The sequence below is a fragment of the Limanda limanda genome, chromosome 11 (genome assembly GCF_963576545.1).
Source record: "Limanda limanda chromosome 11, fLimLim1.1, whole genome shotgun sequence".
In the NCBI taxonomy this organism is placed as follows: Eukaryota; Metazoa; Chordata; class Actinopteri; order Pleuronectiformes; family Pleuronectidae; genus Limanda; species Limanda limanda.
In genome coordinates, this window is record NC_083646.1 from 10,807,381 (window position 1) to 10,834,966 (window position 27,586).

Sequence of the window (27,586 nt, forward strand, 5' to 3'; positions counted from 1 at the left end):
TATCATCATTTTTATTGTAAATAATTAAAATAAACTAGTGGACAAATTCTATATTTATTATCTTTATAAATTACAGTGACTTGAGTATTTACCATACAGCAAATATATGATAAATGTAAGTTATAATTTGAAATTAACTTTAATCAATAAACCTTAAATGCATGATCTCTTTGACCTCTAGGTCAAATTAATTAAGTCTTCATCAACACATTATTTCATTATCGTACAATTCATTGCTGTCAGTTGATTGTTTCTCAAAGGTAGTTAATGAAATGACCAGACATGGGCACATGTGACGCACAGTTACATTCAACACGTCCAAGATATGGATGGACATTTAACATGAATTGATATGTAGGACTGGACAGTTTGTCCAGCTGCAGTTCAAAAGACACAGGAAGACACCTGAGAGTGAAAAAATGAGATTATTGAAAGAGTAGAAAAAATATCCCGTACTACAAGTTTCAGGAGCTTTGTGTGCACCTGTTCGTCCTGCTCGCTAACAGCTGACTGTCGATGAGGGCTGCAGGTCGGCCCGACTCCTCCACCCAGACGACAGCTCTGTCTCTGGGGAGAAGGAGTAAAATCAGTAGAAAGTTGAAGTCTTTTCTCTTAAATCCAGTCCTCTCATATGGGTTCATCTGAATCCTCGCTGTCTCTCTCCTCCTGCAGGGAGGACAGGGTGAAGACAGGGCTGGTGGGTGACGCAGGGGAGGCAGGAGGTGAAGCTGAGGAGACAGAGGGGGACGCCGGATCCTGGGGAGTGTCATCACCTCCACCTGTGGCTGTGAAGCCCCCCCTGGTGCTCCCCGTGCTGCCGGGGGAGGAGGGGGCGTCCTCACTCCCAGCAGCTCCTCTGGAGGATGATGCTTTCCCTCGGAAGTCCTCTTTGGACTCCTTCCTCACCAGCTCCCCCTCATGTCTGCTCGCCTCCCCCCACACTTCTCTTTCTCGAGTGGGGGAGGAAGGGGTGGACGAGGTAGGCTGGTGCTGCTTGGACTTCCTGCTGGCGTCTCTGAAGCTCGCGAAAGGGGGACGAAGCCTCACCCCACTACGAGTCGAGCCCTCTATCGCCTTCTGTAACTGTTAGAGGACAGGAAGTGGGTGAAATGTCGACAGAGGCCAAAAACCACGAAGCAATGAAACGCACTAAAGCAACAATGTGGGATTAGTAAAGTGAACATGGAGGGAGCTGAGTTGTGAGGGCGGCGAACGGAATAAGCGCATGAATCAGAGCAGAAAGCAGGATGCAGCCTGTGACACAGCAACGGGCCCACGACGTACCATCACCACGGCTCGCTGCCATGATGCATGCTGGGGGATCGCACCAGGGGAGATGACACAAAACATGCAGATAAAGCGAAAACATAGTAAACATTTACCTCTTTCAGTGCCACGACACCCACCAGCTTTCCAATACTGGTGACATAGGCGTGACTGAGACCCAGCAGAGAGAAGAGAGTGTGGGTCTGAGTAGTGACAGAGAGGGGGACATAATCCAGTCAGTGTTAAATGTATTGCACAGTGACAAGTGACAAGCATGGCTGCACCGTTCCCCATAAACGATTTCTCTGGAAGGAAAAGAAGAAATATATTGCTAGGCTACGCAGCTTGAGTCATAGCTTCACATTTAAGATTCAAAGCCTTATGAAGACAACAGCAAGAAAAAAGCACTTAAAGGATTTACTGTTCCACACAACAAACCACATGAGTTTATAGGTTCAATATTGTAGAAAATGAAACTTCAATGACATTTCTCTGTTACAAAGCAGGTATATTGATTTTATATAAATAATGTGCAAGTGCCAAAGTGTTCAATACACAGAGAAATGTTCTCACTCAGAAACTGTGCCTTAAAATGAGCCGCCAGGATTCTTTGTGATGTTACAACTACAGTCACCGCCCTCCCTGTGCAGGATTCAGTTTGTGAAATCACCTTTGTTTTCATCCAGTCTCTATCAGTAGTGTTCTGTTCAGCTTCTCCAATGATCTTTTCAGCTTTTGATATTGTCTCTGTTGTTCGTTTACTCAGCTGGAGCATTGAATTTGACCGTCTGTTCAGCTCACTAAGTCCATTTGCATCTTTGTTTGCCAGATGACCCTGCATGCTTTAGCTTCAGCCCTCTGCTTTGGCATCTCCCAGTCTTGGCAGCACACTGGCTCCATTTGAATGAATTAGAGGACTGATTTTTTCTTTTTTTTTTTACCCCGGAACCAGGTTAAAAGCTGAAGTATATAAACATAGCATGTGATTCTGGTTTCTATCTATGTTAAAGGGATCGCAAAATATACTACAATATAAACATAGCGTACTTCCCAAAATGTAGCATTTTGTAAATATGAAAGTGTATTTCTGAATAATCTTTGTCTGTGCATGTTCTTTGCGTGTGATGACGTCACTCAGGTGCTGCTGTTTTCATTCACCTTGTGCAGAGATGTTCTCTCCACCAGCTGAAACGGGGAGGGGTCTATACGTATCTGCTCCATATCGATTGGTTTGTCCAACTCAGTCTCTTCCCAGGCTTTGATCTGCCTCAGCCAATCACAAGAAAGTGAGAAAGAGTCAGGGAGTGTACAGAGTGGTGACTTATCGATCTGGATCGGTTTGATCGTCTCGGTCTTGTCGGCTGTGTAGATGCGGTATCATTAGAGTACAGTACCTCCTCTTCTGACATGGTGTCAGTCAGTGTGGGGGTCGTGGTGTCCTGAGGAAAGAGAAGGGGAGGACGGATGGACAGTCAGTCAGTTTAAACAGCCACACAGACGATGATAAGATACCCCCTGGTGGTTTTATCGCTCTGCAGAACACGTCAACTCTTCTATGTTTGTCATGCATGTGATGCTTCTCAGGCTGCACATGGACCGATGTCCTTGTCTGAGCCGTCACTGCCGGCTCTACAGCAGATCACAGACGCTCTGCTCCATCCAGCGTTCGGGGGGTGAAAGTGTTGAGTGTGCGAGGTTGATGTTAGCGGCGTACCTGAGTTTCCGCCTGGACTGACGAAGACGTGGTGGAGAAGAGTCTCTGTAGGGCCCGACTGACAGATGGCAGCTTGCGCTTGTCTGAGGACATGGTATGACAGCACACGTGTAAGTGGAGAGAGCAAGTGACATTTGATGGGTGAACTTGTCTTTATGTGCGGTGGTAGTGATGTGTTACCTGAGCCTGAGTCGTCGGCGGAGGCCTGCTGAGGTTTGGGGAACGGGATGGGCCCGTTGCATTCCTCCTGAGCTGAAGCAGTCTGAAGGCACATGAGCTGTATAATGAATTTTTTGGAAACCAAGAAACGTCCCTCTCACAATCTGTGAAGCTATTTATTGTTTGTTTTTAAACACCTTGTCCGCGGCCTCCTCTCCGCCCTCCTCATCGACGAAGGTGAAGGACTCCCAGTTTACTTTGGAGCCCGGTGAAATCTCCCCCCTTTCGAACATTCGCCTGTCTGGTGAGAGCCACCAGTCGAAGACGGCCTGGAGCTCTGTTCTCTCGATGGAGCCCAGGAGAATCATGGATTCTGCAGAGGGAAGTGTGAGAGGAATAGCCAAGACATTTGCAGAAGTTAACCAATGTGCCTTCTCTGGTTAGATAAGAAAATTAATGTTATTCTCTGTTAAATGTGAAGCTATAACGCCAGCAGGTGGTTAGCTCAGCTTTGGATAAATACCAGAGACAGAGAAACTGCTCGCCTGGCTGTGTTCAGTGGTAACAAATCTGCCCATGAGCCCCTCGTTGTGGTTTTGTGAGGGTGGTGGACTATTTCTTGGCCTCAAGCAGCGACTTCATGGAGTCTCTAATATGTTACTGAGCCTTGCAGATGCTGGAGAGTCTTATTTTTAACTTTGAATAGAGCCAGGGTTCCTGTTTCCCCACATCTTAATGCTAATCTAAACTAAACACCCTCAAGCTGCAGCATCATAATAAACAAACGAGAGAGTGGTATCAATCCCTCCATGAAACCCTCTGCAAGAAAGCAAATAACTATACTTACCACCATGTAAAATGTTTTTTTTTAAATAAACGACCCAAGGTGAATTGGGTTCAAATTTATGGAGGAAAGAAACACGAAGGACTGATCTTTCACAAAGGTTTATACCTTTAACACTTAGCATTTATAACATAGAATCAGGTGGGTTGTTCTACCTCTAGAGTCGACCAGTGGAATGGTTTTCAGGCTCGAGGACTCCAGCAGATTGTTCAATTCTCGGTAGGTGGATTGAGAAGACAAGAACTTCACTCTGCGCACCATGATGTCTTCCACAAAGATGTTATACTTGCTGTGGAGGCAGAGACAGTCGTTATCATTTGTCTTTAACGGACGTCTCACCTGTGTCGAGAGCATGAACACAATGATGGCTGTAACCTTTACCTGATGTGCCCGAGGGCCAGCTCAGGCAGGTAGGGCAGCTTCTTCACCTGGATGATGGAGTCATAGAGGGACGGCTGCAGACCCTGGGCCACCATGTTCGCGAGGATGACCGCCACCATCATCGGTAAGATGTGGGAGATTTGACCAGTCAGCTCGAAGCAGATTACTGCCGTGGAAACTGTGTGTGTGACGGCTCCCGTCATTGCAGCCGCTCCTGGTGGGAAGCAGTGGGAAGTGTTTGGTATGATTACCCTGTGTTATTATAAATTACTTGTTTTATTATCAATGATTCTTCTTAATGAACCGACATGGGTTTTGACCTTTTTAATTATAAGTGTTACCAGTGTTGGGAATTAGAAATCATAGGGTTAAGCATTGAAAAAAACATGCACGTATCACATAAAACCAATAATTGATCTCATGTGGAGGTTGTGAGTGACTGGAACCTTGACCAGATTCAAATAAATAAAGCTAAAAACAGCCGTGTTTAAAAATATACTTTTTAAAGGATCTAAAAGATTCCCACAGGCAAATGTTCCCTTGCATTTACAGCACAGATTTAAGATTAGAGGTGATTAGGCAAATCAGCCTGCTGACGTATGAAAAACTGACAGCTACAACAAGCTGTTCTACTCCTATTTTTAAATAAACTTTATCATTACGGACCGTTTCCAATTCACTCCCAATATCCTGCTCCGATAAAATACTCAGGAGGGTCCCTCTGTTGTGTGCGTTCTACTACGACTCTATGAGGAAGTTGTTGAAGAACAAAAGATAAAGACGATAGGCTTTAAAAATTGGTGGCTGCAGAACTCAACCAATCAGGTAAGTTTAGAGCCGCAAGCCCCACCCCAAAGGTGGGGGTAAAGCATGGCCTTTACTGGGGGTGTATAAATGTCCCTTAATTTAAACCCTGGTCCCTGTGGTGGAAACACATGGAGCTCCTACAAATGTTCCCAGAGAAAGATCCTGCAGTCAAAACACAGCTTATATGTAGAAAAGGCTATGTCAGCATATTTGCGTGTGGATATAAGGTTTAAATGCCAGGGCAGACAGCTCGGAGCAGAATACTGAAGACGGCTGCCATATTTAAATCTTCAGGAGATTAAACACTTTCAGAGTCACCCATTCGAAAAATGTTTAATTCTCGTCCAAACTGCAGCTTTACAATAAGTCTTCAGGGCTCTGGGGACCCGGAGGCCGCCACTAAGGAGAGCAGACTGACCAATGACGGCGTAACCTCCCGGTAGGATGCGGTAGACTATCCCATCAAACAGGATTCCATTTGGGAATAGAGTGGCCATGATCTCTCCTACGAGGCGACCGAAAGCAGCTCCTTGAGGAGAGAGATAAGACGTTCCGTTAAAGACAAATTGAACTGAAGCTCAGCAGGAGATACTACACTCGCATTACAAAATCCTCTTACCTAATATGAACACTGGCATAAAGGCGCCCGAGGGGATGGGCATGGTGGTGGAAAGTGCTGACATCCAGAACTGCAACACAAAAACAGGATCAAGGTGGGATCCAGACCAGTCCCCCAGGTTTCTCATGCTGTCACATGTATTTAAAGGCAAACTTTACAGTGCACATGCAAGAGGGAGCGGGGAAGATACCTTCATGACGAAGAAGAGGAGGAGGATGACAAAGACGCTGACTCGAGGATGCAGCCACACAGAGGAGCGTCCTAGGCCAGGCGGAGCAGGAGATCCTGCGATTTTGGTCCAGGTGAAATTATCAAACAGGGAGTTGATGCACTCTCTGGGCATCAGCTGCCAGAAGGAGCAGAGAGACATAGGGAAATATTTGTTTTTCACTTGATTCCTCCCAAAAGACCCCTGCAGCTGTGTGCACAAAAGCTCCTATTGTTAGATTAGGATCACAGATTCAAGGGGTAAAGTATCTGCGCACTGGATTAAAGATCTCAAAACTTCACTGGATTGAAAGAAGGAAACACTGTGTTATCTGTCAAAGGAGCAAAACTCTTTATATGTTAAATGCTCTGACAAAACGAATATATCAAAATATCTCCAGATACACTATCAAACACATAAATAGTTGCACAATGGAAATTAAATAACAAAACATATATATATATATATATACAGGCATAGAAGAGAGGCCTCCTGAGTCCCTCCCAACGTCAGCTGGGATTGGCTCGTGCCCCAAGAAGCTTAATATTCAACTTTTTCACATATGATATCATACAATACTCCCCAAGACTTGTAAACAGACTTTGATGTGTAAAAGTGGTGGAGTTTCCCTTTAAGGTGCTAATAAAATATCGAGCCTTTATAGCATATATCATGTTGAAACACAATAGATTCCGCTGAACATCAATATTAATGAACACACGCCAGAAACAAGTCAGGGAGCATGAGATTTATTCTGTCTAACCTCTCCAGCCATGAATTGTCCAAATCCCGGAGGAAACGTCAAGGTAGCGATGATCAGGGTCACTGCACCTGGATAGATCAATCGACTGGGCGCACACACACACACACACACATTTACAAGGACGCACAGCACATTGGCAGAAACCTGCAGCATGACTAAGAAAAGGATGCATAACAGTAATGAACGTGCAAGTGTGTGGACCAGCCCTGATTGTTCGGGCTCTCCCGGTGCCGCTGCTCGTCTCTGTCTAATGGTGGAGACTAATGTTCCCTGACTGTTGAGTCTCGGAGGATAAGTGAATCTCTCCATTGAGTGAATAACTGGCTGAAAGGTTGTTAAGGCTCCGCTGCTGCCCGGCCCGGTGTTGTGAGACTGATGAGTTTGGAGAGTGGAGCCGAGATACATTAAGATGAACTGGGTTTGAATGCATCTGCTGCCAGAGGTTTAAGAGGCCAGTGCCGCACTAATCCACAGCAGCTGTGTGTGTTTGTGTTTGTGTTTGTGTGTTTGTGTGTGTCTGTGTGGTTTGGGGGTCTCACTGTTTGGTAAGGAAGCGTACGAGAGCAGTCGGCCTCCGCATGAAGAGAACCACCTGTCTGTTCAGGTAGACAAAGAACGCCCCCAAGAAGCCACAACAGATCCTGACACAAGGAAACAGTTTGTTCAATCATTGTGCACAAGAACAGTTAGAATAACTTTACATTCAATAGATAGAACTATAGCTAGACCAAAAAAAATAGAGTGGCACTCAGAACTGTCAAGACCGAGAAATCCTGCACAAAAAGAAAATGGTTTGATAATCTAAAGATGTATTTATCATAAACACATAGTTGGTTCTGGATGTTATTCTGCATCTGAACCACAATCAGACACAGGGGAAAACATAACCTCCCTCGATATGTAAATATGATGAAAAACACTTGAATCCCTGCACATGCATACAAACACCCACACACACGTGTCCTCACCCTATTATTGCAAATGCAGGCAGCTCTTGCAGGTCAAAGGGAAAATCCATCCTGAAGTTGGTTTTGAAGAGAGCTGTGATTGTGACTGAGAGAGACAGAAAAATAGATGTTACAAATAATCCTTTAACCTCAAAACAAATATGCGATTTCAAACACTCTTAAAATTCTCTAGATGTCTGAACTCAGACACCTGTGCTTGAATGTTTATTATTTGCATCGTTTGAAATTAAACAAAGGACATAAAAGTCCGGGAAAAGGCTGGAAATATATTTCATGAATAATACAAAAAACAACACCCACTGCAAGAAGTCAAAATAATAAAATAACAATATTATTAAAACATGTTCAGTGGGATTTTAAACCTGCATTAACAGTGAAACAGGCTGTAAACTCATTTGGAGTTTTGTTCATGTCGTCCTGATGAATGTAAGTTTCGATGCTGCTCTGTGTTCACCAGCTCGTTGAATCCTTTGTCTGTGTCTGTGTCTGTGTGCAGTGTGCTGTGTGCTGCTGAGCAGGTACAGTGGGTTCATTAGCTTTGCTGTTAAAAAACCCCAGCTCCCAGTTGTGCCTGAAAGCAACATAACGAGAGCAGTGAGAAAACAAACAGTGAAGATCTGAACTGAAAAACCAAAACAAAGAGACTAAAGGGGAACTGGTGATATTCATATGTGGTTTATAAAATATTCTGGATACCAATGTCGCAATCTTTTATATTATAAGCCAGACTCTGTAGTGATCAGGGGATGGAGCCGCGGTAGTGAGATCTCTGCAATACAAACACTCGATCAATCGCGTGTCAGTGTAATCTGTCAATCCTGATGTTTCACCCCATTTTTATTGCATCATATAACTAATTAAAACCAAACTTACTGGAAAAACACATGAACACACATCAGTGTGATAGGACTACCCAAACTGACAGAAAGCATATTTGAGAAAAATGTATTTGACGAGTATTTTGACTTTTCAGTTTGCTCCATTGGCAATCCATTAACACGGAGGAGGCAGACCTATACTACAGCCAGCCACCAGGGGAGCTGTCGCGTTGCCATCTTTATATACAGTCTATGGGTTGGAATAGCTGGTTAAAAAAAGAGAGCACCTGTGGATTTGTTTAAAAATAAAGCATGAAATGAGCTGGAAGTTTCAGAATTGGAAATATTTAACATAACAATTTGATGTGTGACTGTCGAGAAGACGTAGATTTCACGACTTTCTGTCTTGAGGGAAAATGGACAAGCGAATCTGTTAAAATAAGACAGGTAATGTAATGTAATGCCCTTTTGTGAATTGTGTCCTGCACATATATATAAAAGGTCAGATATTAACATAAACTGTGAGAAGTCGATGATTGTGACCTGAAGAATAGACAGGGATATGCAGGGATCAAAAGCTACAAGTGTCTTTACTATGGGGCTGCTGCGTCTCACACATTCTGTAGGCGATGACTTAAAACATTTTATCCTAAGAAGCATATCCAGCTGCTTCCCATAACACGCCAGCGCAGCAGAATTTCACGGCTTGTGTGTGTGTTTGTGCGTTGAATGTGCATCTGCTCCTCTTCTCACCGGCATCCTTGTTCCAAACAGAGAGCACCCTGAATATGAAGGCGCTGAATGTGGCGGCAAAATATCCCCGCCAGTAATTCCTCACCGCAAAGTAGGTAGACGTGACCTCAATACTGAACAACACCCCTGGTGGTGGGAGAGAGAGAGAGAGAGAGAGAGGGGGGGGGAGAGGGGAGGAAGGACAGAGGGAGAGGAGGGATTAGAGAGGAGAGGCGAAATGAGGATGGATAGTGAGAGGAAGGAGAAGAGGAGGAGGAGAGACAGAAATAGCAAAGGGAGGGGGGGAGAGGGGGAACGACAGAAATGAGTTAAATAAGCAGAATGAGACCAAAAACACTAGAAGCTGAGGGTGTAATTATACACAACAGGGGAATCGCAGGGAGTGAACACACACACAAACACACACACACACACACACACACACACACACAGACACACACACAGACACACAAGGGTATAATCAGGATTTGAAGAAATAAAATAAACATCAGAGCCTCAGAATCATTATTGTGAACAAGATAAACAGCCGAACAGAACAAGGATGAAAAACAGACAGTGTGTCCTTGTAGTCGCCCTCTTTTATCTGATCGAAAATGTGGTTTTTACTGTTTTTAACTTGCCCTCAGTCAGTGGATTTAGAGGTGTTTTTGTGTACTTTGGCATGATTGTTGATATTGCAACTCAAATTATTTGATTGTAATATTATACTAATCTCTTGAATATCAGAAAATAGTCAAACAATTATCAAAACCGTTCAAGGTGACCTATTCACATTGTGTGTTCTGTATGGCAACAGTCCAAAACTGAAAAGCTGAAGCTAGAGAATTGGCAATTTTGCTTGAAAACTGATCAACTTGTTGAAAAATGTTGGCATCAGCTGCCAAGTGTGTAGTCACTCGCAAAAAGCATTCGAGGACGAGCAACATGTCATAAGCCAACTTCAAAAATGGATGAAGAACTGTGTTGAATGAGCTCCACTGTAATTAACTGAGGTCCTGTTGTGTGTGTAAACAAAACAAGCATGTAACCAGGGAACTGTGGAAATCTTTTCATACTAGTAAAAAATTTTTACTTTCAGGACTAAGACCAAAGTTGACTATTTTAAATAACCTAGATTGAGCAATTTGGATTTTATTCTGCAGTATTTTTAAAAATAAATATTCATTAACCAAACGTAAAAAGAAACAAACCACTCAAAAAAATAATTGTTTTGTATCACTTAAATTACAAGGTCATAAAGTCTGGATTAAATCAAAACTTAAATACACAAAAATATATTTGCTCAATGATGAATTAAACAGGACTAAGGATCTGGCTAAGGATTCAACTTTGGGACTTGGTCGTTGTTGATAACATTATATTCTACATTTTTTCAATTTAATAAAATATGGGAAACGTCTCTTTGTTTTTTCTTGACTAAATAAGCAATAATCAAAGAGTAATCAAATTGATACGTTTTGGTTTAATAACTTTTTAGAAACAGGAAAAAATAATCTGCCTGAGAATTTCCAGTCAAAGGGGCTTGATGGTTTGTGATGTGTTATATTTGTGACGCTACAGAACAGGATTGATCCAGAACAGGGAAGTGTTTAGTGCAGCAGCTGTGATTGTAAGAGGCCGTGTGCAGATGTACAGTACCTCCTAGTGGAGTGCCGAAACAGCATCCCACCCCCACGGCACAGCCAACAGTCAGTATATCTGTGTAACCATAAGGGTTCTACTGACACAGAAAACAGAGAGGGAAGGGAAAACAGGGGGAAGTGAAGGGGTGAGAGAGAACGAGGGATGAAAGGTGTGAGATCATGAAGGGGGGGGGGGAAATGATGGTGATGAAGGAGCAAGAGTACAGACAGGAAGACAGGAGAGTTTGAGAATGAGAGAATAAAAGATCAAGGTGGAGAGGACAGGACGTGGAACCACAGGGGGAGAATTGACAGAAGGGAGGCAAAATGGAATAAAGTGAATAAATAATGCTCACTGGAGTGTGGTAAAAAATTAAGTCATAATGAAGGTTGGAAATCACACTTAGAGAATGTAAAGCAGAGGAAGCACAGGGCGATGAGAGTTAGCGCACAGAGGAGGCAGTCAGCAATCAGGAAACAAAGCAATCCTTAGAGACGGCATCCCAGAACAAAAGTTAAAGGTAGCACACAGAAAAATCAGCATTCATTATTCATGACCTTGAAATATAACGTTCCGTGTGACTTTTTTAAATCAAGTTTATTGAGAGAGAACCTTTTATAATCAGTCTAACATACAATTACCCCCATCAAGGAGGTTATTACCATTTGTCCGTCTGGGACAATTTAATTGTTCACTTTCTTCACCTTAACGAGATAGGGTGTTAGCATTGGTGGAGCTATGCCCTGTCCGGGTGCCCTTGGTTGTCTTTTTTTTTTTAAAGATATTATTGGGCACTTGGCCTTGATGGACTGGACAGTTGAAGCGTGAAATGGGGGGGGAAAGAATAAGGAAGACAAGTGGCAAAGTTGCCTGGCTCTGTTAGAGATTACTGAGAGATGCTGTTTAAAATCCTGCATATACCTGCAAATTTTGATAACAAAGAGGTAAAAGTGTATTTCAGGAAATATCAAACTGTTCCCTTAAAGTCAACAGAACCTTATAATCCAAGGCTGCGGCACCAGCGGGTCAGTCGGCACGTTTAAAGTGTTATTCAGTGTTACTCATCACTCGTAATGCAGGCCACTGGTCTGAGGTCAGATTTAATCTCCACGTTTGTGTTGCTGATGTGTTATTTTAGGAGGACAAAGCTGACCAGAGACCTGCGGCCGAGCAAGTCGATGGAGGCGGGACTTGCCTCCCACGGGGGCAGCGAAACAGGTGGCCACTCCCACGGCAGACGCACACACCAACAGGTCCTGGTTATGGGTGCCATTCTGGGGTTAAGGGTCGTGGGTGGAAACGGGCGGGGAGGAGGAAGGGGAGAGGGAGAGAGAGAGAGAGAGAGAGAGAGAGAGAGAGAGAGAGAGAGAGAGAGAGAGAGAGAGAGAGAGAGAGAGGGAGGAGCGTGTAGGGTCACAGACGAGCGGGGATGAATGAGAAAGTTAAAAGGGACGTGGAGACAGAGAGAGTGGGGAAAGAGGGAGACATGGATATGGGAGGTCACTGTTAATACACATGCCAGACATAACCATCACACTATTAATACAGTGAGACACAAACACAGACGAGGTGTGAGGGGGGGAGCCAAAACAAAGACAAATGAGATACTGGGGGGGGGGACAACAGGCACCGACAGGGTTCCCACTTTCTCATCAATTTCAAATTCAAGGACCTTTCAATGAATCTCAACGACTCAAGATTGGCGCATTTGGAGAACTCCAACCCAGAAGGGGCCTCGTAGGAGTTAAGACCTTTTCAAGTGGAAAGTGTTGATAGAACTGAAAGACGAGGATCGAGGACATTGTCAAGGACATCCAGTCATTTTCATTACAAGAGTCTAGCGTCTGCAAAGATTGACCTGATGAGGGAGATAAATGAAAAGTCAGGGGATCATCCAGGTTTATACAATATAAACTGAGGGGACATGAATGGTTGTACATGGCAACACATCCAGAAGTTACTACGGTATTTTAACAGCTGAAAGTCCAAGGTTTATAATGTCTTTGTTACATTGTTCGCATTTAATCTGGTTTGTTTGAGTTTCACATTATAGGGAGCAGACAAAAGGCTTTTATATGACATGCACACGGCCTGTCGTCATTACCTAAGTGGACTGCATCTACTTCTACTGGTTTGTAAATGGGCGTGATTCCATTTAAATGGAATGAAATGGACTGAACCAGTTAATCTATTCTATTTCATTGAGACTGTAATATAAATATGATTTTAAAACCAGCATCACCAACTCCTGACGCAGCACTCGACTCTAGTGTGACCATAGGTAAAGAATGCAAACAATCCTGAATCTTTTTATTCTTTTATTGTTTAATGCTGTCTCAACTTTAACCTCAACATCTTTTGGTCGTCAAGATTTCTTTCCTTTGGTCCACATGTTGTCTGAGGCACCTTTCACACCTTTTAGTTTGGTTCTGACTAATCTGAAAAGTCTGAAGGACTTAATCAACAAGGAAGGTTTGAAAACGCCCTAAGATATTTTGTTCAAAGCCACAAATGTAGGTGTCACCGTTCCATTTAAAGAAAAGTCAGAAGATAATCAAAGTACATGATTTTGGAGGCATAAATATTGACAGTGTACAATATTTCATGGAATCCCATCTACGGGTTGCGGATGTATCTGAGTCTGGACCAAAGTGGAGGACGACCTGCATCTGTACCACTGCATAACAAACATCACATTTCAAAATTGATTTGACTCAAATCTTTTCTGAGCCTGTGGGAACCCTGAAGTTTTGATGGGGAAACTGCATTCGGCATTCATCAGTGCATTAACTGTGAAGAGTGAGGCTCATGGGAACTGTAGTCTGCTTTGCTCAGTGCCTCGGCTTACCTCATAGATTCCAGAAAAGATGGACATGAATCTGCTCAGCACTGCGGCACAGATACTGGCGATGTGCACAAATGGACCCTGGAGGAGACGGGAGATGTTTGACATTTGATGTTATCGACACAGACACTGACTATTGTCTGTAAAGCAGAGAGTCCAAAGCGGAACGTGTTGTATCAGAACAGATCAATTATACTGCAAACGTGGGATGTGACAGTTGCCCTGCTTCTGAAACAGGGAAAATGAATGGACTGCTTTACTGAGAACTCGAATAATTTGCATCAGTCCCGTGAGAGGAGGGAGAAAGGAGGGCGTGGGGGAGAAATGACAGGAGATAATTTATCATTCTCCAAGCTCGGAGGAAGGAGAGAAGGAGTGATGGGAAAAAGAAAAGGATAGGGGAATAGGGATATGATGAGGATGGTGATACTGGATTGTGATAAGATATGAGAAATGTGTGAAGGTGGGTTTGTTTACCTCTTTGCCCACTGGCATTCCACTGCCCAGGCCGGCAGTCAGGCCCACGACTTTGGCTACGAAGGCTTTCAGAGTCAGATACTCCTTCAGGACTACACCTCTAAGAATGGTTTTCAGCTCTGGGATACCTGAACCTGAAGGGTAAAAAGAGTTAAGGTTAATCACAGTACGAGTGCAAAGATATAGACTGCTGTAGAGGAGCTGGGGGAAAGGTCAAAATGCAGCCACTACAGGAAACTTGGACAATAGGAGGTAAGAAAAAGAGCCAGTGGATGGAGAGGATAAGAGAGGCTGACAGGTGATGGAGAGCTTACCGATGGCCTGTGGGGAAACCAGGTGACAGAAGAGCGAGGCGAACATGACAAGGATCATGGGATACGTAACCCAGGCCAGGTACTGGAGCGCCACGTTGCCCTTAAGCTCCCCATGCACCCATTTATAGGCTGAAAGAGAGAAATCAAACGACAGAAATAAAAAAGAGAAATTGACAGCAGTAAATCCCCATGACCTTGGCCTGTGATACCTTGCAGGCTCTTGGCGCTGGTGTAGTCCATGCTCCAGCTGACCAGAGCCATAGTCAGTCCCAGAAGAACCAGGAAAATCCAGTCCTCCCCCATCTTGGTCACGATGTACCGCTGCACACGGGACAAACAATCTGGGACAGTGAGACAAAAATTAATATTTTCACCCTGAAGACATTTATCACTTGATTTAATTACTGACAGTTATTTATTGTAACTATGCCTGAGAGGGAATCATTCAGGGTGATTATGGATGTAGTGATGATGCTGTGGCTCATCCCAGAAGTGCCTATAAAGTCACTGCATAGTGAGGTGAATGTGAATGGACATTTAGGAAATGGTGTATATTTATTCTCCGGAAATTTGTGTAAGTACGTACAATAGAATTTTAGAAAATGAGGAAACAAAAAATATCACAGGTAAGTGTTTAAATCCGTATGATTCCCAGCTTGTAAATATACACAGGTTAAAGTCCTGACTGTTCTTGGAGAGCTTGTGTTTAAGCCCCTAGTTTGTAACATGTTTTCTTTTTTAAGCTAAGATTTACAAAAAGCCTCTTTAAACAGCAAAGTGACTGAAGCAATGTCATTTCAGTAATTTTCTTGCACTTGACAAAGCCCTGCTGAGTAGAACCCCTGGTGATGAGTAAATGTTTTTCATAGCGTTAAATTATTGATTTATTAATGTAGATGATAAATGTAAATTATTTTTAGCACAGTTGTGATCACTGTTGAAGTATAAAAGCAGCAATGGAAAACTGCTCTGAAAACTTTGCATGCATGTTTCATTAGGAAAGGTTATGTAAAGTGTCTAAAACAAAAGTGCACGAGTGGTATATTTATACATTATATATTATGTTATATTTTTTAAAACTATCATTACTGATGCATAAATGTGTGAGCAGCATTTTGATGCGAGGTCAGTCGGGAGTTAATGTGTAAGCGCTAGTTGTGTGGGGAGTTAAATGCATCATCATTTATAAGATGATGCAATTCATACTAAGTCTTATTCTACAGCACAACCACGGCTGTTAAATTAACATGTGTAGTTATGTAGAGTTAAGAGAACGTAATAATCCTGTGAAGGAGAAGTATAAAACTATAGTGTTAATAAAAGTGTACTTCGTGAAGTAAAAATAGCTTAAATTATGTCATTAAATTCCACTACTGACTGCTTTCAATGTCCTTTTTATTTTCCTGGAAATGTAGAGGTTTTAGTCAAGTTCATTAATTAAGTCTGAGCATTATATACGCTGACTCAAGAGTGTTTTAGGCTTAGTATATTCAAATGAGGAAAAAACGATTAAGCATTTTCATAATAATTGTATTCATGCATGTTGGAGATGGTTTTGGGAAAGTGACCACTCCTTTGTTTTGAAAAACATGATTTTAAATATATCAAAACAGCTAACTGAACAACTAAAATATGAGATGTTAAAATAAGAAATTATACATCATATCTAAAATCCAAAATAAAAACCCAATTGCAGGTGGTGCTGAATCTCCCTCCCTCCTGTGCGCTGCAGCCTTATCACACTACAGCAGCAGTCGCTTTTTATGAGCTCATCTTGTTGCTTGTAAAATCTCACTCTACAAATTCAGCAGTATTTGAAACCATGAGGAAAATGTTTGTCGTCCAATAAAAGGATGAAATTGTACATAAGGTAAAGACGATTAAGCCACGTGTATTTCCACCTCTGTTACCTGGTTACCACATGGCGAGCAGCAACTGCAACATGACCATGGAAACTGTAACTACACCTTTTGTTAAGCATGTGAATGTTTAACTCTCTGCTGGTCACCTCGGCATTTGGAGTAGGGACGAGGCTTCTTGGTAGAGGAGGCGTGGCTCTGATGTGACTCCAGGGCCACGGGGTGATGGTGCTGATGATGATGATGCTGCCGCCGGCCGTGACCTCTGCGGCCCGGGGCAGCGGCGTCGTCCCCCGTCTGTCTCTTCCATTGTCTCTCTGTCAGCAAACGGGCAGCCTCCCGCCTGGCAAAGTTCCCCAGCTGCTCCCTGTACTCACCGTACAGCTGCAAACGAGGGGAAACACCGACAATGAGCCGTGAAACAGAAAACCACACGAGGCGAGAGACCACATGTTGGGATGCAGAGAGCAGAGGAGGGAGAGAGAAGGGGAAATACCTCTGACAACCGAGACCTGGGTGGAGGATAAAACTAGATCCAGAGTCTTGAGATAATGAGAGAGAGAAAGTTGGGGGGGCATGGGTGTAAGGGATACACTGCAACCTGAATACCCTGGCAGATAGAAACGGACAAAACTGGCAAAGAGATCGGAAAATACCCTCCCCTCAGAGGTGGCAGGGGCTGGACAGGAGCCAGAGGATGAGATCCTGGAAGAGCGGACATTCCGCATCTTCCCCTTCCGACTCTTGTGTGCGCTTTACACCTACAACCACGTGGCCACATGCACACACACATGGCCAGAAAACCCGACACCCTGTGATCCAGTGTGGTCGCTTTGCGTTGCGCTCGTAAAAAAAACAAAAAACCCCACAGCTGATATAAAATACTGCAGATCCAGGTGCAGCTATGATGTGCAACTGAAACCCGGAGATCACATGGATCCCAGCTCACAGAAAGACGAGATGCTAAATCACACAGAGCTGCCAGGCACTTCTGTCTCATGTTCACACAGAGGAGCAGAGCTGACACGTCCAACTTTGAAGGCCCTCAACCAGCTCACTGACTGAAAGCTCGACTAAAAGCATATAATTACATTCACTAACATTAGGTGTATAACAACAATCTGTCTAGGGACGACTACATGACAAGGACAAGTCGGCTAAATCATTCTTCTGAAGAGACTTTCATCAGTTTACATACGTTTAAAAACTGCTGTACACAACCTGTTCACTAATATAGACATATTACAGTGACCACCCACTTTTAGAACGGCTCTGATTCCCCTTTCATTTTCCTCGAATTACGTGTCCCTCTACGAGGATTGTGGGTAGTGTAGTACTTCTCCTTGACAATGCAAATAAAACATGCTTTTCCTTAAAGCTGAGTATATATCAAAAAGACCTGTGGCTTCTTCAGGAGCAAATAACCTTCTTTCACAATCTTGTATCTCGTGTTAAGTCTACCTTGTATGGTTAAAATATTATGACTGATAATCAAAATATCTATTGAGAAAAATGAAAGGGTTTTTTACTTACAGAACCATGTTGCTCCACAGAGCCACATGACAACGTGACTCATATAGAAGTTTTTAATTAATATTATTTGTTGTCATGCAGTTATCGGCTCTTGACAACTTTCGAAGCCTCTAAATGATCTTGCAGGTTATTAAATACCTGAACACTACGAACCACAAACTGATATTCACCACAGCACTGCACCGCTTGACAGCTTATCAGCACGAATCCAACAACTGTTTGTCGATTACTCTACTACTTACGGTGCAAAAGCTGAGACAACAGTGGACCGGTGAGAAGCTACACTGAGCTCTTCAGAGCTTTTATTATAAATATTTGGAATCATGTGAAAAGCTGTATTAATATCACTTCCACAAATCATTGATCTGTTTTGCTGTCTGAATGATGCGGTATGCTTCGGAGGAAAATGACGAAGAGGAGATTCTATCGGCTGCATTTCTTTCCATCATACCATTCATATGCTGTCAGCACAGCAATCATTGACAATTAGAGGTTCAGTCTCTTGCCCATGGACTTTGCGGAATGGAGTTGCCGGGGATCAAACCACCGACCTTCTGATTAGTGGTCGACCCGGTCTACGTCCCGAGTCACAGCCGCCCGTTTTGTTAAATGAACAAGAGCAAGAGTTGTTTGTAAAAATTGAACGCATCCTCTTTTTTTCTCATTGAAAAATGTGAAATGTCCAGGTTTGAATCTCTTATCATTATCATATCACTTCAATTATTTCTTTTCAGAGTCACACTGCAGCTTTCTGCAAAAAAAAAACATTTAACCTGCTACTGAAAAAAATAAAAAATTTAAATTAAAAACAGATGCACCAGAGTAACTTCTGAAGATTAAAGCAAAAAGCCTGCAGTGTTTGATTAAGCATGACAGCATAAATAAAAACAACTAACTCAGAGCAGATGGAGCCTCTGGTCCTCGAGTCTTTACCTGTTTCTCATCAGATGTCTCCAGCATGATGTGGCAACGTCCCTGCTCTGTCTCCACTGTCCTCCAGTGCAGACAACCTCTACATCACCTCCACCACTGCTCTACACATTAACGCCAGGGCACTAATCCATCAACATCATCAAACAGGGGGCTGCCACCAGCCGCCATTAAAACCAGGTACAGCAACAGGAGAAACCTGCTCACCCTCCACACAGAGAGAGATCTGTTGTGGTTTCAGCTCCAAGGTCAGAGTCAAATAATCTCATATCAAAAACGTCTCTTCATAGGATATTTTATCAGACTAGTTTTTGTATTAATGAATTTCCTTTCTCTCATTGTACTGCCAGTGGCTGAGAGTGGCTGTTATTCTTGATCACCGGTGTATTGCATAAGTTGCACATATCTCATCATTTGAACGTTAATTTACGATGAAATTATAAATGGGAAAATTTTATTTGACCCTGGGCTCTGAAAAAAAGACATTTCATTGGCTTGATTAAATAAAAAAAAATAAAAAAGATGACTGGTTAATTGATAATAGAAGTGACTCAGACAAACCATACAAACTACAACCCGAGAAATGATTTAATAAAGTCCTCAGAGATTATTAAACAGTAATAAATGTGAAGCAGTCGGAGCTGCAGGGACCCCACTCACAATAAATATGACTTTTTTGAAGAACACAATGTGCTTGAACAAGGAACAATTTTCAAAATATGCTCAACAGTAAACAAGGAACGACCTAAATGTGCACATTAATGAATCAGGACTTGTGCATGAATGTTGGAATTGTGGCCCATTCATGGCCCCTCCCCTATTTAGAAAGACCCTAGATCCGCCGCTGGAAGCAGCTGAATCAAAGTGTGAGAGCGATACTTAACGCTGCGATTGGTTCACGTCATGTGACTTTGTTCACGTCTCCATCCCTCAGCCTTGTGTTTGCTTTGGTGTCAGCACGTAACCTTGTGCTGCGTCCACCTGATCCACACGGGCCCAGAGATGACATCACCAACCAACATTTCTCCCAACTTTCACACGCTTTGAACACACACAGTGTCTTCGTTTTTGCTCTCTAACTGTTCAGTGACCTTCCCACATCAGGTCATCCACACCGGGGACATACAGTACCCCCCCCCCCCCCCCTTCTCCTGCTGCATCCACTCACACTAATTTACTCCCAGTAAGATTCCCTCGACCTCCCCTGGTGGCTCTTGCTGTTTTCCAGCACTTTTCTCTCTCTCTCTCTAATCTTTCTGAAACACATGAAGGTAGTCGGGCGTTGCAGTACAGCTCTGACACTGGCACCCCTCATTATTAGTTTCTTTGCTTTCGCTGTTGTGCTCACTGCCTCGCGGGATGAAGAGAATGGAAGAATATTAAAACCATTCCTCTCTCGGCTTTGTTAGAGATACAGAGCCTGTGTTGTGAGCTTTGAAATCTCCTGTACAAGCAGACTCTAACAAGGTTATACATATTGTACAACACACATAACATGAAAATCAAGAGGTAGGAACGATATGTAAGTGCAAGAAAAACAGTAACAGGCTTGCAGAAACAAGAGAGAGGGGAAGAGAGAGCTTCAGTCATAGTGAGAGCTGCTAATAGATGCAGACGTTCAAGGGCGCTGTGACATTGAGAGTTAATTAAAAAAAAAGGATTGCACATTCCTGCGTCTCATATGAGAAGGAGTCCGCACTGAATATTCATAAATATTTGTTTGTGTTCTTTGACATGCATTAGTGTGTTTGTGTTTGTCTTTAAAAGGACTGTTTGTATGAATGGATTCTTTGTGTGTGTGTTGAGGCCTTACAACAATTAAGTCCTGTCCCTTAGCACAAGGTTAATGATAAAATCTGACCCACTCACTGACTGACAGATCACCAGATAACCCCCCTTCCCCCCCCCCGCTCCCTCACACACACACACACACACGTATCCATATGTATACACTAATTAACCAGAACATCAACATTACCATGCCTCGCACAAACACTGTTCAAGCTGTCATGTTCTAATAAAGCACGTCGGCGCAGCCAAGAGAAGAATAAACCAAACTGTAAACTTCCATGTGTTATGCATGAGCCCTCAGTCCGACTGCACATCGTGTAATCCAGGAAGAATCCACCGCGGAGGCCTGTGTGTGCTCCCTGACCCCGGTGTGCATTTAACTCAGCTTCTCAACGACATGGAATTTAAAATCTAAAGTCCGGACAAACAAGAAACTATACAAAAGGCGCCACCTCCTCCCACTCACCGCAAATAAGTCTTTACAGAAACGGTTCCAACTCTAGTCGGAGAATATTTCAATATACAAATGAGTCAACCTTACCAGAAACTGATCTATATTCAGAACCGTCTCAAAAGTGTTGATCCGCTCCCGCATCATGTTAGTTGTTCCGCCTGCAGGCTGCTGCTCACCGGGGATGCACTGTTAATTCTGTTCTTTCTTCTCTTTGCCAGAGTGACAGACACAGTCTACCTGCTACCTGCATACAGCGTAGACCTCAGTGACTGACAGGTATGGTCTCACAATTACACACACACACTCAAACACACACACACACACACACAGACAGGGGAGAGCAGTGGAGGTTAATACAGACACTTGAGGCCTGACAATAAATTGTCAGCAGCTCTTAATTCAGGACGCCGCTCCAGCAGATTCCAGCAGCGGGATCATAATGATACCAGGACACAAGCTTAAGGAATGAAAATAATACCTTCTCACTAAGTGGAGACCATAACCATATTATCATAGAGTCGGATGGCTGGATAATACTGAGCTGTACTTTAAATGCCTTCAGCATAGATGGTATGATCGATTATCATGTTTTTTTGTCTAACGTTTATTTTTTGTACTCAACTTTCTTTAATTGCAGTAAATTCTCAAATGTATTTAGTATTGAAGTTAAAGTTATGAAAAAAATAGTAGGTGAGGTAATTTTATTTTACAACAAATATGAGGCTTTTAACGCTAAATGGTGAAAAATATCAGTGAAAGTCTGATGACAATAAACTTTGAACTATAGCTACAATAAATCATCTTGAATGAATCAAATTAGAAAGAGCGATAATAACTAGAGAGGAATGAATGCATACCTCCTCAAGGAATCACATTTAAAGCCACTAGATCCAGATTTTATTGGGATTTGTTACATTTTTACACCAAGATCCATGAAATATTCTCTGAGAAATCACTAAAAAAATGTTCGTGGAAGTATGTCAATTCGTTTCTGCGTAACTCTGCTGACTAACATACAAACACAGGTGAAAACATCACCTCCTTGGCGAAGATCGTCTTGCTCATTTTGCATAAGTCAGTGTCAGCTGGTAATATCTGCCTGACGCTACATTCGTTGGTCTCTATTCTTTGGTGAAGCTGTTCTCTCTCAGTAAAGTGGGTCACCCTCTGCGGTTCTGTTGTGACCCAGTAGTTCTCACATGGTTTCTGGGTATTTGGGGACTGGAGTGCTGCTGGTTCTCGTCCCCACCAGGCAGCTGTTTGCGTATGTGTGTGGAAAACAGCAGCGTTCGGTCTGTTGGACTGTGGTGATTAATGTCAGTGTGTTCTCAGTAGTGGAGCGGGACACTTTGTCACGAGACGTCAGCGTCAGCCCTGAATGATGTGGAGCTTCTCCGCCCAGCGGGAAAAGAACATGATTCTATTTCCATTTCAGCACCGTGAAGACATATTTAGTGTGAATACGTTTCATAGTGTTTTACCCTGAATAGTCTGGTATTGCAAGGGAAGGCATTTCCTGGTATTGTACCTGATGCATTCTGGGATATACACTTCTGCCTATCAAACAGATGGAGGGAGACAGCTTTCAGATTCTTTGCAATGAATACAAGTATCCCCCCCATCCCTTAAAAGCTAAGAAATGTTCAAAACCTGATTAAATGTAACCCAATTATAAATAAACATTTATTCTAAAATTTAAAAGAAATGTCCTTGATTTCTCAAAAAATAAGTAATGGATCTTGATGAGAAAAAAAAATACATGTTAAGGGAACTGATATTGTGTGTTTGCACTGTGGTGCAGTTCGGCTGAATTTAAGGGGACGTTGGGCTTTGGTGGATGTTTGTAATCTGAGTGTCTTTATTATTTGACTATAACATGGAACATGTCAGTTTTTGATAAATCAGTGATGATGAGATTATTTTGTTAAATGCTCATCTTGATTTTTGTGCTATTTTCATTTTCAGAGGATCCAGATTTAAAGTCGACACTCTCAGGTCATTTGGAGCTTCACTTTTAATTTCCCCAAAAACCCATCACGAGTTCAGATGCCTGTGGGAAACGAGGTCCTGATTCATATTCAATTTTTTATATTTATTTCTCCACATATCTTCGAGCTCTGTGACACATTTCATATCACATTTGACTGTGTGTGACGTTCAAGCACACTTGCTTCTTCGAGCCGTCTCACCTACGCCTGAACCTTTCCCGTTCCTCCCTCACTCTTCCCCCTGAAACTTTCCCTCTCGCCACCCCCCCCCCCCCCAGCCTGAGGTGAAACCTTACTCGTGGATAAATTTAGCAGCAGTGTGACCCAATGTTCACTGACACACTTCTCCGCACCTCTCCCTCTCTCATGCCGTTTGTCTATCTCTCGTCCCATCTCCCCCAGGAGGCCCGCTGTATCGACAGATGGGGGGGGGGGGGGTGGGGGGTGGGCAATAACCTCCACACAAAAGAAAATGACAAGCTATTGACACTATTACAAACTTAACACAGCGCTTCATCCTGTAGCTACTGGTGTAATGGCGAGCGGTTTAATTATTACATTACCGCGACCTCTGTAATTGAACAGACACATCGAGCGGCTGTGATATCGTATGAAATGTAATGGTTTAATCGTCCACATCCCGGTCATTCCCGTCTGCGACACATTTGGCAGGTGAACATTATCCCTTTCGGTGGCCTGTACCATTTGAGACTTATGAGATCCATTTCACTGCTGTTGACATTCTCGCCGATTGAGACTCGTCGCACAACCTCATTTTTAACCACACACATTGTAGCACACAACCAGGTGTATGGAGGCGAGCGGCGACGCACACTGTGGCTGCAGATTGAACACACGAGCAGCGTGCGTCAGCGAGACACGGCTCCACAGAGGGAGCTTCCTCCTTGTTAAGGTCAGGGGTCAACAACAGCGCCGTGACTTGGAAGTACTTAACACAACTTTACGAACCCAGCGAGCATTAATTTGCAGGTCACAGGGTGTTTAGTTGTCTGGTTGAAGTCGGGATCCAATGAGCTGAAAGGTGTTTTTTTTTAGCCGTCTCAGTTAAATACTGTGGCTGTGGGTAATGAGTCCTTTTCTCAGCAATTTAAATAATATGATTTATTTATTTACCTCATAAAGTGGCCACTGAATTCAGGTAATTATGATGGGGAAAACTGTTTTGAATTCCTAAACACCTCAACAACATTATTATTATACACTGTGCAACCTTTCTCTGTCAGTAATTACGAGGTCTCACCTCTCACTCGTCTAACAAGTGTGCAATAAAAACATGTAATAAAATAGGGAAACTAAAGGTGTTCAAATTGTTGAACATTAAAAAATTGTCTGAATGCAAGAAACAATTTAGCATTTATCAAAATAATTTTTGATTGATAAATGTATATATTATATATATATAATGCCTTTCATTTCCTTGTAATTATTACCAAATTACACTATTTACAGGAAACTTCCATGATCATGTTTATTATAATTGTATCATATAACTAAATCATTTTTACTCCTATTTATTCAATTCGTATTTAATTTATTTATATTATTCAAACTTCAGATTATACTGTTCATTCCTGTATTATATTAAACCATTTGTTAATGGGAATTAAAGGACTACACAAATAATGTTTATCCTTTCCTGTAATATCTACCAGTTTCTTCTAGAACTGCTGTTGTTTGGTTATATTTCAGTGTGGAGCAAGTCCTGACTAAAATGTGAAATATCATTTATTATATGCAGATGTAACAGTTTTCTAAACATCTAATAAACGTATTTACCTTTTATCAAATTCTCTTTATTGGGAACAAGCAGACATTTAATTTTTACTTCCACCATCAGTTTACATCTGTGAAGATCTTGTTGACTACATCGTAAACCTGAATATATGAACCTCCAAATCCTGATTCTGATCAATAAATACATTATATTAAGATGATCTATTAACAGTTCTACACATAAACTCATAAAACTCTTAAAGGTTCTAATTTCGCTCTAATGCACAACATACACACCCACACCATCACAGCTTTCACAACTGACAAACATGCGACTTCGCAGCGAGACATTAAGCGTGTAAATATTGAGATTAGTTGAGATTTATTTTATTTATTTGACCGCTGGGCTCACAAGAGGCTTCAGGACAGGAAACAAGCTTTTGCTTTCTGCAATCGTCTGAAAGCAGAAGAGAAGCCGGTGCTCTCTCACCGCTCCTTCTCCTCCTCACTGTGTCAATTGCTGCTTTAACATAACACACTGTGCATACACACACTCCAGCTGCTTTAACCTCCGTTGCTTATGTATCTGTCGTCATGAATCTTCTAATTCATAATCAAAATCAGAGAAAATGACCTTTCAAAAAAATAAACCGGATGCAAACACGTTGCTTGAAAAACATTCTCTGAAAAAAAAGAAAAAGGAAAAGAATCTGATGCTGTGATTCATTCGTGTGCAAGCGACGGATGTGATTAAACAACAAGAGGATTAAAGAAATGAATAAGTCGGTGGGGAAACACCACCTCGCATGTCATGATGTTCCTGCGAGGAATGGATGAGTATTTGAACAGATGAACTGAAGGATATAGTGACATGACTTCATCTCAACAGGCACATCTAACCTGTCTGCTCAGGTTTCCTGTATATCGGTATTTATATCCACCAACACATGAAAACAGCAATGACTTTACAAGGCTGCAGCCTGAGAAGGCGTACAGATAGACGGCAGGAACATCGTATAGAAGCAACATCCAGAGAATACGACAACAAAACAAAACAGTCAAATGCAAGAGATCAAAATATAGCTTAGGGTTTCAATGCCAAAATAAAAAATAAAATCCCTGTTTACTGCAGGGATGACTTTCCATTTATCGGCTTCACTCAGCATTTCATAACGTGGGAGGTGTGAAACCAGCGGAGACTGTTAATGTGTTTGAGGGCTGTAGAAATAAACATGACATAAAGCTGCGGAAATCTTGCTTCGAGAAGAAAAGAGAATAGGTGAAGATGAGGAAGAAGAGAAGGAGGACGAGATAAAGAGAACAGATTCAACAGGAAGGCACAAGAGTGACTTTGTGGGGTGCAGCAGAGAATCAGCAGAGAAACAAAAACACAGCTTGTTGATGAGAACGGATGCAACAGGTGAAACCAAATGGAACAGAGGGAAAAGTAATGAGAGGAAGGGGTGAAAGAATTAGCGAAAGTAAAAACAGAACAGTATAGGATGGTTAGAGAAGATTAAACGACAGGTGGGGAGATGGAGAGAGGAGGGAGAGGCAGGTGAAGGGAGATAAAACGAGGAGACATTTTAAGCATGGACAGCAAACAGACAGGTAGAGGAAGGTTCGGTGAAGCCCTACCAGGGTCTGTTGGTATCTCAGAGCCTTCCTTTGCGACGCATCTGCAGCCATTGACACGCTGTCACTGATCCAAAAATAACCTCGCTGGACACCCCAGCATTTCCAATGGCGTGTGCAAAACCATACACACACGCTCTTTCACTTATACACCGTGCACACACTTCAGACCAGGTGGAGTACACACGCCAAGACCTTAAGATTCGTATCTCTCACTACACACTCATTCTCCAAAACACAGAGAAAAACCCAAATGAGGTCCGTCCCAAACGTGCTCTTCTCCAGGTGATCCAGAGGCTGCGAGCCATCCAGCTCCACAGCGGGACTGACGGAACCACGGGCAGGAATCAGACCGCCGGACAAAGCAGAGTAAAGCCGTCTGGTGAGGCAGTGAAGGACGCAGCGCTTTCCTTTATTAGAACTGCAGACACCTAATAACACACACACACACAACTTGTTGCCCTTAGCAGCACCCTCCCTGCCAGCCGGCCATTAGGTGCGTGTGAGTGTGTGTGTGTGTGTTTTCGGATGGACTGTTCTTGTTTGCAGAGGGGTGGTGGGCTGGGGGTTGGCGGGGCACCCCCCATAGGGCTGCCCCTGCAACGTGAGCAGGAAGGTGCACACGACACCCCAATGACAGCTCACACTTAATCAGCCAATGATGCAAGGCAATCCCCATAACATTCACATGCTATGGCAGCCCTGCCTTATGGGAGGAAAAGCATGAAATGGGCCCTCCCACAGTCCAACACGCGCCGCAAAAATGCTCAGGACTGTAAAGTGATCTCCATATTGCTTAACCTCTCCGGCAGGTTCAGGTCCAAGCCAGCTGATACAGGAAGGGGGCTAAGCGTGTATTTGTTGCACATCACTTGCTAAAAGCTGAAAAGCTCACAAGCCTTCGGGGGAAGACCACCACGGCTCTGCAGCCCCAGAGACCACATCCCACTCAAGACATGTTAATCTAAACAACTCTCACTCGCTGGAGCTCTGGTTCCTCCGCGCTCGTGTAGATGAGACAGGCGGCCATTATGAAAACCACAAAGACACAGAGACACACACAGATCCCCCTTAACCCCGCCCCGCTTTGTGGTCCACACGCC

The 27,586-nt window shown here is 43.0% G+C and overlaps 1 protein-coding gene across 1 annotated transcript; it reads right to left on the bottom strand.

Annotated features, from left to right (window-relative positions):
- Positions 1-627: 627 nt before the first annotated feature.
- Positions 628-26,612, bottom strand: clcn1b (chloride channel, voltage-sensitive 1b). The gene is made up of 23 exons (XM_061080713.1): positions 26,487-26,612; positions 16,568-16,802; positions 14,769-14,900; positions 14,560-14,688; positions 14,246-14,379; positions 13,772-13,849; positions 10,939-11,017; positions 9,301-9,426; positions 7,730-7,814; positions 7,301-7,402; positions 6,762-6,846; positions 5,981-6,136; positions 5,791-5,860; positions 5,590-5,700; positions 4,365-4,578; positions 4,139-4,272; positions 3,337-3,512; positions 3,161-3,242; positions 2,981-3,063; positions 2,661-2,705; positions 2,425-2,529; positions 1,383-1,469; positions 628-1,083 (listed from the first exon to the last, which is right to left on the bottom strand). The coding sequence occupies exons 1-23, from the start codon at positions 26,535-26,537 to the stop codon at positions 628-630; spliced, it is 2,955 nt and encodes a 984-aa protein (XP_060936696.1). The 5' UTR covers positions 26,538-26,612.
- Positions 26,613-27,586: the final 974 nt, after the last annotated feature.